This window comes from Vicugna pacos, chromosome 2, assembly GCF_048564905.1.
Source record: "Vicugna pacos chromosome 2, VicPac4, whole genome shotgun sequence".
Lineage (NCBI taxonomy): Eukaryota > Metazoa > Chordata > Mammalia > Artiodactyla > Camelidae > Vicugna > Vicugna pacos.
In genome coordinates this window covers 12,101,888-12,115,445 of record NC_132988.1, presented here as the reverse complement: position 1 = coordinate 12,115,445, position 13,558 = coordinate 12,101,888, and the positions used below count along the sequence as shown (strand labels likewise).

General features: G+C 38.5%; 1 protein-coding gene across 9 annotated transcripts in view; it reads left to right on the top strand.

Annotated features, from left to right (window-relative positions):
* TRIM2 (tripartite motif containing 2) overlaps positions 1-4,839 on the top strand; it is a 158,937-nt gene extending 154,098 nt beyond the window's left edge. For all 9 annotated transcript variants that reach the window (XM_072975446.1, XM_031669987.2, XM_006213168.4 and 6 more), the window contains one exon: positions 287-4,839. In XM_072975446.1, coding sequence (XP_072831547.1) covers positions 287-439 — 153 coding nt within the window. In that variant the 3' untranslated portion in view covers positions 440-4,839. The remainder of the gene's footprint in view (positions 1-286) is intronic.
* Positions 4,840-13,558: the final 8,719 nt, after the last annotated feature.

Sequence of the window (13,558 nt, the reverse complement as noted above, 5' to 3'; positions counted from 1 at the left end):
ATCAGAATAAGGCAAGGATGTCTGCTCTCACCATTCTTATTCAACATAGTGCTGGAAGTTTCAACCAACACAATAGGGAAAGAAAAGGAAATAGCAAGCTTACAAATTAGACAGAAGTAAACTCTCCCTATTAGATAACATGATTATTTACGTAAAAAAACTCAAGAAACCTATGAAACAGTAGCTAGAATGAATAAGTGAGTTCAGCAAGGTCACAGGGGACAAGGTCAACATACAAAAATCATTGTATTACTTTCCCCATCACACTCTGACTCTGTATTTACAGGTTTTCGATGGAAGTGGATCATTTCTGTCCTACATCAACACATCTGCTGACCCCCTCTACGGCCCCCAGGGCCTGGCCCTCACTTCAGACGGCCACGTGGTGGTTGCAGACTCTGGAAACCACTGTTTCAAGGTCTATCGGTACTTACAGTAACAGCGGGCAGCTGGACACCTACTTCGAAAGATCTTACAGTATAAACTGGAATGGATATCTCAACGCAGGACCAGAATTATACGAGACTTTTCGTGCTAGAAGGAATCATTGGTGAACTTTCCAAGGTTATTTCTGAATGTAACCATTTCCTTAAAAACTGCATATGTGATTTCTGTAATCCACATTTAGGGTTTAAACAAAAGAAATCTCTTCTACTGAATCTACAGAAACTGCAGGGTTTTACACCTGTGAACTTGGCTTATGGGACAGGGATTTATGTAGTGAAACTAATTTTGCAAATCAAACAAGCATTAAAAAACAACTAGAATATTTAAAGGTATTTGTTCATCCTGTGAGTGGTAGCTTTTGCACAGAGCTTCCAAAAACAAAACAGAAAGAAAATCTGTTGTAGTTACATACTTTATTTAACCTTGGTCACAAGACCCAGGGGATCTTCAAACCTCACTTTGACAGTGGGTATTACCCTTGTGACATTTTTTTTTGGTTATCAACAACTACATGTAAATTACTTTAGGAAAGAAGAAAACTGTCTTGCAAAATCCTCTCAGCTGGGATGAGCAAGCCTCTTGAGTTTAGCCCTTAAAAATCAATGCAAATTTCCCCTCCTTTCTGGGTTAGAACAGAGCCCTTTTTCGTGTGTTCTTTTCACCTCTCTCCTGCTCACCTTGTATCTCTCACACACACACACACACACACAAAATACAAAGTATATTTTCAGGGAAACCTGAAATTCCTAATACTTTGAAAAGCATATTACAATAGTAATGCTACCTTTTGGTAAACCAACAGCCCTGTTAACTCCAGGTTAATGCACTGGACTGGAAGCAAGAAAAAGTTAGTCACATTTTATGTGCCACGTTCTCACACGTACCTGTCTATCCTCTTCCACTTCATGGATGCGAAAGCTTTACCTCCTGCAAAATGTCAGCACATGTAGTAGGACACCAGTATCCTAGGACAGAGAGCCATAAGCAGCCCTTTGGAGGACTGATGGTGTCAACCAAAGGCATGTGATTGATTAATGGTTTTCCCCTTAGAAAGCAAGTGTTACCAAAGTTGTGTTATCTTGAAAGCATTACAGGTAAGGGCATGTTATGGTTATTTATCGTTGTCTAATGACTAGTAGAGGCATTAAAGGACTATGTATACATGATTAGGGTAAGGTAGAATGTATCATATATATATATATATATATATAGCTGAATCTTTGGTTACTGAAATAGGCAGCACTCTGAAAGACAGAAGCATCGGCCAGCCTTTCCGCAACACACATTCTTTGCAGCGCAGTTTAAAGCCGTCCCAGTAGAGCAAGCCCTAAAGCAGCTGTAATTTTTGCCATTTTCCAGGAATGCTGGTATCGGCTGACTTTCCGTCAGAAAAACGGCCTTCTGTGCTTTCAAAAACAAAACAAAAAAACAAAACAAAACAAAATAACAAAAACAGGTGGAAAGAAGAAAGTTGAACTGGAGTTACATTTCATTTAAACTAAGTATAAGTGCATTTTGCAAAATGTTGAGAATAATTTAGTCAGTCGTTAATCCGTCACTGATACTGTAAAATAGGAGTGGTCTGTTTCCACTGTTTAATTTTCTACTCGGTTCTACCAAATAGGATGTCAGGTTTGGCATTTTTGATAATGACTTTGGGACCTTTTTCACTGAAAGCACCTTAGAACTATACTACAAGGAAACACTTCCCATACGTATAACTCCATGAATGTGATGTTTATTTCTTATTAATTTATAATTCAGCCATTCTCTTATATAGGACTTTAAAAAATTTAAAGTGGAAATCTAGCTACTTCCAATTATCTATCAAATTTCTTATGCCCAAATCAGCCTCTGAAAAAAAATTTTTTTCAGGAAGATTTATGTTTAGGTTTCGTATTTTTTAGTTAGGTAGAGTTTTCAAAATACTTGAGACTGTCTGTGATAAAATTATAAAATTCAATAACATTTTTAGAAAGTTAAACTAAGACACTGTTTCCTAATGCCAGTGCTAAATAAGTCTTTGAATTTAAACATTCATATTTAATGAGTGCCTACGGTATGCCAGGCACTGTTCTAGGCACTGAGGATAAAGTGATGGATAAAACAGACAGAAATCCCTGCCCCTTTGGAGTTTTCACTCTAGGGAGGGAGTTGCATTTTACCGTTTACTAGCGTTCTGCATAAAAGCTAATAAGCTAAACTCTTGATAGCTCCTGGAAAGTTTAAAAGGAAACTTTTCAAATTGGTTAAATTAATTTTAGTTTATTTTCCCAAGCGAAAACAGCTTCCTATTTAGATTCTGTCACAGGCCATTGATCTTAAGATTAGTTTACTTCAAAGGGGTGTTTTGCACATTTAAGTTATACTTGTGAATTCTGAAATTTACCAGCCATCATACCGTATCAGACTGGATATCTTAATAGTAGATTGAATATAAAACTAATTTTTTACATGGCAATATTGGAATGAAACTGGAATGAAAGAAGAAATACTTTGATTCAGACCTGTTCCACTCTCTGTTTCTAAAACATGCTATGAGCACTCCAGGAAACACTATATTTTTCCCCAAAATACATGTAATCATATATGTTAAAGTATAGATAACATTTCAAATTTGGATATATATGTGCATTTACTGTATTTCTTGGTAAACATATTTTAGGGGAAAAGTGCTGCTGATAAGGTACGAATAGACAAGATTTAAATGAAATTGTGTCACATTCTATGGAAAATGGTTTCTGGTAAACTGAGAAGGCTATTAAAATAAGTGACTTTTTTTCTGGGCTACCATTATTATTTGATTTCTCTTTGTCAAGTGTACAGAACCTGTCATACATTCATGATAAGTAGCACTGAAAATTACCCATTCGAATTTCCCCTGGGCACTATACGGCAAAATATTGCCAGTTAGAATGTAAAGGTCAGTGACAACGCATTCCCTCCCCCAGTTACTAGCTACGGATGCTAGTAACTGCATCTCCGATACAGCCTCCCCTGCTGGACACGGGGAGTTGGGTGGAGAGTCGCTTGACCGTCTAGAAACACATGAATAAAACCTTTATGACTGTTAGCCATTGAAAAACATGGTTCTTAGTATCTTAATCAAAACTTTAGTCCCCAGCAACTAAAGTCCCCAAGTTTTCTTATTTCAGTTTACTCTTTGACTAGATTTGAGGCAAATCAACGCTAACAGGTCCATGCAAATAGAAGACACTTGCTTCTACTACTGGAGATACAGGGTATGTCCTAACGGAGTTAGATGGAATAGTAGTGCAGCAGCAAGTGTCTATGGCTCCTTAATACTGGAGGATTCACGCAAATGCTTTGGTAATGCCTATCGAGTTAATGGGAGGAAATAGCAAATAAACATCAGGTAATCCACAGATTACTTCAGATGGGAAAAGTCTTTATGTACATTTGAACTCTATAGTATCCTCCCTACTCACCAGCTTCTGAAAAAGGAGGAATATTTTTAGTTTAATAATTTAAAAATACATTTCCAGGTAGGATAAAACGGAAGCTACTTGCTGCAAACATCATCTAATTTTGCTTAAAATCAAAAGTCGTAATACTGTTGCATTCTGTAAATGTTGCAGGGTTTTAAACTTTACAATTATTTTAATATTTTTGATAACTAGGAATCTAGCATTGCCATAAAGGAAACTAAGTGCCCATTAAAGATTTGTTTGGTATAAATAAATAATTTTTTGTTTTGTTTTAAATGGCAGTAAGCTACAAATCATGATGTTAATCTAACTTTCTGAAGATGAATTGTGTGGCAGTGATTGTGGTCTGTTTGTGGAGAATGTATGAGAGCTATTAATATTCTGAAATAGATTAATAAATTGGCTATGTTGTTCCAATGAATGTACAGCACTTCCATTAACTTTTGAAAGCAACACAGCCTTAAGCTCAATGTCTTTGCTTTATGACATGGGAATGTTCTGTCATCAACAGAGTGTATTCTTAGAATTCTTTGTATCATTCTCAATTCTACAGCCTTTCAGTCCTATGTATGAATATGAGGGGGTTTTGCTTCTTTTTTTTTCTTTTTAAATTTTATACATTCCATCTTAAGAGGTCTATTTCATACGTTCTGTGTGTACAACACTAAGTCTTGCGCTCTCTGACATTGATACTGATACATTCTCATCATTTGTTCCTTTATGAATCAAAATGCTGACTGCCTATTTAAAGAAAAGAATGAACGCTGTGCATCAAAGTGTTTGTACGTTCGTAGCTACATACGTACCACAGTATTTTGGATGCTTTAGTCTACAATAAATCCTTAAATTAATTCTGTCTTGAAAATAGGAGAAACAAGATTCGTGTGTATACCTTTACCATGCACAAAATCTCAAGTCCTTATAATAAAGCTTGTTTTCTCCATTTCCAGAGTGAATGTTTGTTTATTTATTTAACCTATTGTTCTCTTTCTTGGTGAAGGAAAATGAAAGTATGTTGAGACGTCAATATCTCAACCAAATTGTTTATACTAGTGAGAAAAGGCTGAGTGAACGGGACTGTGTTCTTAATTTCTCTTTCTGATGGTTTGTCTTTAGTGTTTAGAAAAGCAACAGATGTCTGTATATTAATTTCGTATCCTACAACTTTACTGAATTCAGTTTTAGTTCTAATAGTTTTTTGGTGGCATCTTGAAGATTTTCTATGTATCGTATCATGTCATCTGCAACCAGTGATGGTCTTCATTTCCAGTTTGGATTCCTTTTATTTCTTTTTACTGTCTGATTGCTCTGGCAAGGGCTTCCAAAACTATGCTGAATAAAAGTTATGAGAGTGGACATCATGGTCTTGTTCTTGATCTTAGAGAAAATGCTTTCAGCTTTTCACCATTGAGTATTTTGAGTGTAATGTTAACTGGGGGCTTATTATATATAGCCTTTAACGTGTTGACGATGTTCCCTCTATTCCCACTTTGAGAGTTTTTATCATGAATGAATGTTGAATTTTGTCAAAAGCTTTTTCTGCACCTACTAAGATGATCGTATGGCTTTTATTCTTCAGCTTGTTAACGTGCTGTATCACATTGGTTGATTTGTGGATACTGAAAAATCCTTGCATCCCTGGGATAAATCCCACTCGATCATGGTGTGTGATCGTTTTAATGTATTGCTGGGTTCAGTTTGCTAATATTTTGTTGAGGATTTTTGCATCTATGTCCCTCAGTGATACTGGCCTATAATTTTTTTTTTTTGGTCATATCTTTGTCTGGTTTTGTTATCAGGGTGCTGCTGGCCTCATAGAATGAGTTCAGAAGTGTTCCTTCCTCTGCGGTTTTTTGGAATTGTTTGACAAGGATAGATGTCAATTCTTCTCTAAATGTTTGGTAGAACTCACCTGTAAACTCGTCTGATCCTGGTCTTGCAGTGCTATAAACTTCTCTCTTGGAACTGCTTTTGCTGCATCCCGTAGATTTTGGACTGTTGTGTTTTCATTTTCCTTTGTCTCCAGGTATTTTTTATTTCTTCTTTGATTTCTTCGGTGACCCACTGGTTGTTTAGTAGCATATCGTTTAGCCTCCACCTGTTTGTGTCTTTGCAGTTTTTTTCTTATAGTTGATTTCCAGGCTCATAGCATTGTGGTCAAAAAAGATGCTTGATATGATTTCAGTACTCTTAAATTTACCAAGACTTATTTCATGGCCTAGCGTGTGATCTGTCCTGGAGAACAGTCCATGTATTTGAAAAGAAGATATATCCTGTTGCTTTTGGATGGTATGTTCCATAAATATCTATTAAGTCCATCAGATCTCATGTGTCATATAAGGCCAGTGTTTCCATATTGATTTTCTGTCTAGATGATCTGTGTATTGATATAAGTGGGATATTAAAAGTCCCCTACTATTATTATGTTACTGTCAGTTTCTCCCTTTATGTCTGTTAATATTTCTTTTTGTATATAAGTGGTCCTATGCTGGGTGCTTATGTATTTACAGGTGTTATATCTTCCTCTTGGATTGATCCCTTAATCACTATGTAATGTCCTTCTTTGTCTCTTGTAATAGTCTTTGTTTTAAAATCAGTTTTCTCTGATATTAGTAATACAACTCTTTTTTTTTTTCACATTTGCATGGGATACCTTTTTCTCTCCCCTCACGTTCAGTCTTTGTGTGTCTTTAGATTTGAAGTGAGTTTCTTGTAGGCAGCACATGTATGGGTCTTATTTTTGTGTCTGTTCAACCACTCTGTGTCTTTTGATTAGAGCACTTAATCCGTTTACATTTAAATTACTGACATGTATGTATTTATTGCCACTTTGTTCATTGTGCTATAGTTCTTTTTTGTTCCTCTCTTCCTTTGTTCTCTTCACTTATGATTTGATGACTATAGTTAATGTTTGGATTTCTTTCTCTTTTTTGTGTGTATATCTATAATAGATTTTTAGTTTGTGGTTATAATGAGGTACACACATACACACACACACACGATTATTTAAAGTTGCTGATTCTTAGTTTCAAACGCATTTTAACAGCCCTGCATTTTTGCTCCTCCCTTCGCAATCGCTGTTTTTGACGTATTTTACATCTGTCTGTTTTGTGTGTCCCCTAACTGCTTAATGTGGATATAGATGATTTTACTACTTTCATCTTTTAACCTCCTTACTAGCTTTGAACGTGGTTGATTTACTACCGTTACTGTATATTTGCCTTTTCCAGTGAGCTTTTTCCTTTCATAATCTTCATGTTTCTAGTTGTGGCCTTTTCTCTTTTCCTTAGAGAATTCTAACCTTTCTTGTAAAGCTGGTTTGGTTGTGCTGAACTCTTTTAGCTTTTGCTTGTCTATAAAACTTCTCATCTCTCCATCAAATCTTAATAAAAGCCTTACTGGGTAGAGTATTCTTGGTTGTAGTTTTTTCTGTTTCATCATTTTAAATATATTGTACCACTTCCTTCTGGCCTGCAGAGTTTCTGCTGAAAAGTCAGCTTTAGAGGATAGCCTTATGGGAACTCCTTTTTATGTAACTTGTTGCTTTACCCGTGGTGCTTTTAATATTCTCTCTTTGTCTTTAATTTTTGCCGATTTAATTATAGTGTGTCTTGGTGTGGTCCTCTTTGGGTTGATCCTGTTTGGGGCTCTCTGTGCTTCCTGGATTTGGATGTCTGTTTCCTGTCCCAAGTTAGGGAAGTTATCAGCTATTATATCTTCAAATATGTTCTCTGTCCCTGTCTCTCTCTCTTCCTTCTGGGACCCCTATAATGTGAATGTTTGCATGCTTGGTGTTGTCCCAGAAGTCTCTTAAACTGTCTTCATTTCTTTCCATCCTTTTTTCTGTTCATCTTCAGTGATTTCCACTACTCTGTCTTCCATCTCAAAGATCCATTCTTCTGTATCATTTAGTCTACTGTTGGTGCCTTCTAATACATTTTTATTTTAGTTATTGTACTCTTCATCTCTTGTTTGGTTGTTCTTTATGTTTTCTAACTCTGTTAAAAACTGCTAACTTCTCACTGTGTTCAACCATTCTTCTATAGAGTTCTTTGATCATATTTACTGTCATTAGCTTGAACTCTTTCTAGAGATTGCCTTTCTCCATTTCATTTAGTTCTTCTGGGGTTTCATCTTGTTTCTTTATTTGGAACATGTTTATCTGTCACCTCATTTTGCCTAACTTGCTTTTTTATTTCTGTCTTATCTGGTAGGTTGGTTACGTTTCTGGACCTAGGAGGAGTGGTCTTTTTTAGGAGACATCCCATGTATCCCAGCAGCATGCTCCCCTCTGGTCACCAGAGCTGTATGCTCTAGGAGTGTCTCCGTAAGGGCTGCGTGGGTCTTTCTGTTGTGTGGGCTGACTACGATGGGTGGTCTGGTAGGCGTGACTTGCCCCTGGTCTGGTTAGCTGCCAGGCCCTGCCTTATGGGGAGGCCGCTGACCACTGGTTGGTGGGACGGGGTCACAGGGTGGCTGGCTTCAGAAACTCGGGAGGCCTCAGGACTAATTCTTGTAAAGGACTCTTGTCTTTCTTCATTGATTGTAAACAAGTAGTTGACTTACAGTTATGCATACAACATTTTTCCTGGTGTATTTATAGGATTTTTGGTTTTTCATTAAGCCTGTGATCTGTATGTTGTGTAATGAAATGAAAACTAAGTTTATCATAATTAGAGTAGCCTGTTAAAAATGGAGGGAGACTCCAAAAATTTTGTTGTTTTGTTTTTTGGAGGGTTGAAACAAATTCATCACAGGCTGAAAGTCGGAAAGAGATGACCTAAATTAGTCTTGGAAGGAGAGATGAAACAACAAAAACGAGAAAATGATCAAATGTGGCACTGCTAACTAGTAATTGTGAACATTGATATTATTGACAGCTAATTCCATTCTTCATTTTTTTTTTTCTTTTAACCAAGCAGATACTGTTGCAATCATGGGCTCTTTGGAGGTTTTCAGAGCCAGACTGAGAGTAGGGCATTCCTGATATAAGCCACTTGCCCCAGGTTTTAGCATATCTCAGATTGCTTTTTAGGAACTCGGTTCTCGTAAAGCCAGAGGCATCCCTTTCCAGAGCAGACAAAGGGTTCAATTAAAGCTGTAGTTTGTTATCGCCTAGGTTAAGAGGCAGGAAGGACAATCAACATTCTAGTCTCAACCCCAGCTTGCTGTCTCTTTTTTGCTGCTATAATCTGAACAAATGTCTGACCACCTATGGTATACCACACTTTGGGCTAGGGGTAAAAAGGCTATTAGGATGAAAAATAAAGCCTGTAACTTCTGAGAACTTACAGTCTGGTTGTAGAACGAGACCAGGTAATTACAATACTGTGAGCTGCCTTTATAGACCTACATTAGCAAATATTTGCTGAGTCTAGTATGCTTGGGTCCTGTTCTCGCCACTGGGGAATAGCAGAAAACAAAAAAGGCCCTGTTCTCATGGAGCTTTATTCTACTTTGGTGAGACTTATGTGAATATATGTAGGGTTGGCTACATAATTTGTGACACCTGGTACAAAATACAAATACAAAGCTCCTGGTTCAAAAGGAATGAAAGAGACTTTTTCCTTTCTTGTGGTCTCCGTTTCAACCTGTGGTGGTGGGTGTTTATTCGCTACTTAATGTCACGCTCCCTTAGGTAGAAGGATACTAGCTGGGTAAATGAAGACCCTCACATACACCTGAGACCCCACCCCGCGACTCACACTCGCCCCATGCTTGTGCCCAGCCCCTCACCAGGAGTGGAGGGTGGCAGGGATTGCTGGGTGGAGCCAGGGATGCTGGCAGCTGAGAGCACATCCTGGGAGAAGGCAGAGAGGTGGTGTTGGGGGGGCCCACCTGTGAGCCAAGGCTAGCTAAAAGAGGGCCAGAACACATGAGTTGTCCAGGGAAGAACAAAATGTTCAATACCGTGAGGCCAGCGGATGGTCAAGAAGAAATGATAAGAGCTGAGGCAAGGTTACAAAAATGACTTAGCTACTACTGGGGGTGTTTTCAAGGAGTTTACATCCCAGATGGAAATATGAAAAGAGCATTAATTATTGTAATACAGAGCAAATTAAGGTAAGAGTAATAAAAGAAGTGTCAATAAGGCATGATAGAAAATCCAAGTTTATCACATAATTGATTGGGACAGTCCTGCTTTATACTTACTGTCCCAGCATAATTATAAAGAGCAGTTTTTCATTCCCAAGAGTGTCCTCATTTGGATGTGAAATTATATTCTCACTCTCCACCAGTTTTCTCAGCCTTTCTTCCCATTATCATTCCCCCAAGGAGCTTTTATAGACATATTTTTCCTAATTTTTCCTAATCGCCCCTCACTCCCACCCCATGACATTTTAATACCAGGGATATACTTTATATTTGTTTCTGTGCTACAGCTCTTTGGAGGTTCACAAACCAAGATTTTTTTGGCCCCCAGGAACCAGTTACGATCTTTCCACCCTTGAGACTAATGCTCTGCACAAATGACATCAGAGTATCGTCACCTCCAACTCAGGAGACATAGTGTGACTGAGAGGTTGATAATGTTAACTATTTCTTCCTTGAAATTTTCTTCTCTCTTGGTTTTTCATTCTCCTACTTCTGTTCCTACCTCTTCTCTCTGTCTGTTTCAAATGATGTTCCTTTCTCTTCCTAATGAAGAAGCTTTCTTTTTTCTTAATAAAGAAGCTTCTCCTATAGGTTATGCTTTTTTTCCAAGAGAAGATCCCATGGGGTCAGTTTGTCACAGTCCAAGGCCATCCTGGCCACCTCAGAGGCAAGTTGCCTCCTTTATCTTCAGCCTATACATGTAGCTTTTGGTTTGAGCACCCTGGTCTGGTTGTATGGCCCAGCTGGCAGAGAGTTCATCGGGTGGATTTGGCAAGAACCACAACTGTAAGCAGAAAGAATGCTGGGAGTTTCAAGGCTCAGAAAGCAAAGGGCCTGGGAGGCACCTAAAGCTTCAGAGCATCCTCTCCAGTGAGTTCTGTCCTCAGGTGTTGTCTCTCCTATGTTTTCTTGAGATGTCCACAGACTTCCATCCTCTTGGGCAAAAAAGATGGGTTTATAAAGATTTTTAAATGCCCAAACTGAAAAGTGAATGTCGTTAGTGCCTCTTCCTCCCTGGACACCTCAGAGGCAAGTGGCTCAAGTGGAAACTGTTAGGGGAGGTATAGCTCAAGTGGTAGAGCACGTGCTTAGCATGCACAAGGTCCTGGGTTCAATCCCCAGTGCCCCCTCTAATAAATAAATAAATGAATAAATAAACCTAATTACTCAAGTGGAAACTGTTTCATCCTCATTGCTTCCTCACTCCCAGAGCAAGTCATGAATTTTTTGGTTTCCCAGTGCATATACTTAAACTCTATTGTATGTAGCCTATTAAGTGTGCAATAGCATCATGTCTAAAACAACAATGTGCATACCTTAACTTATAAATACTTCAGTGCTAAAAAAAAAAGCTAACTATCATCTGAGCTTTCAGTGAGTTGTATCTTGATGCTGGTGGAGGGTCTTGCTTCCATGTTAGTGGTTGCTGGCTGACTAGGATGCTGGTTGCTGAAGGCTGGGGTGGCTGTGGCAATTTCTTAAAATAAGACAGGAAAGTCTGCTGCATCGATTAAATCTTCCTTTCATGAACGATTTCTCTGTAATATGCAATGTTATTTGATAGCATTTTACCCACTGTAGAATGTCTTTCAAAATTGGAGTCAGTCCTCTTAAACCCTGCCACTGCTTTATCAACTAAGTTTATGTAATATCTAAACAGTTTGTTGTCATTTCAACAGTCTTTACAGCATCTTCACCAGGAGTAGATTCCATCTCAAGAAACCACTTTCTTTGCTCATCCATAAGAAGCAACTGCTTATCCATTCAAGTTTTATCATGAGATTGCAGCAATTCAGTCACATCTTCAGGCTCCACCTCTAATTCTGGTTCTCTTGCTGTTTCCACCACATCTGCAGTTCCTTCCTCCACTGAAGGCTTGAAGCCCTCAAAGTCATCCATGAGGGTTGGAATCAACTTCTTCCAAACTCCTTTTAATGTTCATACTTTGACCTCTTCCCATGAGTCACAAACATTCTTAATGGCATCTAGAATGGGGAATCCTTTCCAGAAGGTTTTCAGTTGACTTTGTCCAGATTCATCAGAAAAAAGTCACCAACTATAGACTTACAAAATGTGTTTCATAATAAGAGTTGGAAGTCAAAATTACCCCTTGATCCATGGGCTGCAGAATGGATGCTGTGTTAGTAGGCATAAACATTCAACTTGTTGTCCATCTCCATCAGAGTTCTCGGGTATCCAGGTGCATAGTCAATAAGCAGGAATATTTTTAAAGGAATCTTTTTCCTGACCTGATTTGATCTCTTTTGAAAAGAGTTGAGGCCTTGCTCTGGGTTAGACTTGGGCTTAAGGAAATGTTGTGACTGTTTTGATCTTTTATCCAGATCACTCAAACTTTCTCCATATCAGTATAAGGCTGTTTCACTTTCTTATCATTTGTGTGTTCACTGGAGTAGCACTTTTAATTTCCTTCTAATTTTTTTTTCCCTTTGCATTCACAATGTGGCTGTTTGGTGAAACAGCCTAGCTTTCAGCTTGCCTCTGCTCTTGACAGGCCTTCCTCATCAAGCTTAATCTTTTCTAGCTTTTGATTTAAAGCAAGAGACCTGTGACTCTTTCTTTCACTTCAACACTTAGCAGCCATCGTACAGTTATTTACTGGCCTAGTTTCAATATTGTTTTGTCTCAGGGAATAGGGAGGCTCGAGGGAAGGTAGAGAGATGGGGAAATAGCCGGTTGGTCAGCGGAGAAGTCAGAACACACACAACAAGCTCTCTGTCTTACATGGGCATGGTCTGTGGTGCCCTGAAACAGTTACAATAGTAACATCAAAAATCTTGATCACAGATCATCAGAACAGATATAATAATAATGAAAAAGTCTGAAATACTGCAGGAATTCCCAAAATGTGACACAGAGACACAAAGTGAGCCAATGCTGTTGGAAAAATGGCATTGATAGCCTTGCTGGGTGCGGGGTTGCCACAAACCTTCAATTTGTAAACAACACAGTATCTGCTAAGGGCAATAAGTGAAGCATAAGAAAAAGAGGGGTGACTATACCAGCACATCTTTGTCTCAGGCTTTGTTTTTCTGGGTACTCAATCTAAGATAGGCAGGGGATACTGGGTTCCTAGGTTCCTGATCTAGAAGGAAGGTTGTGGGTAATAGATGGGTATGTCCCTTTGACCCTGCAGACCCCTTGGCTATGGGGCGGGATGTGGCTGGGGTGGGGCCAACATGGCCTCTACAGAGCAAGGTCTAGGGCAAGGGCCAGGTGCCCAGATGGAAGGGCAGCAATGGCTGGAGTATAAACTGCTTAAGGGTGTGTGTGGGCTTTCCAGATCATCCTCACACATTCTGCAGGCAGCAGATACTCAAATTTTAAAAAGTGGAATTGTTGTATGCTTAAGGATTTTGTAAAACACAAATGTGTGCAATAAACAAATGCCATTTGGGTAGTGTAACAAATGCTAGATGGTGGATACAAGAACCAAATTCATGAGTATTTCTCAGATGCTACAAATATTTATTTGCTTTCATACTTAACTTATACACCACATCTGCCTGCCCTGTAATCTTGCAAAATTTGGAGTGTCTCAAGACATC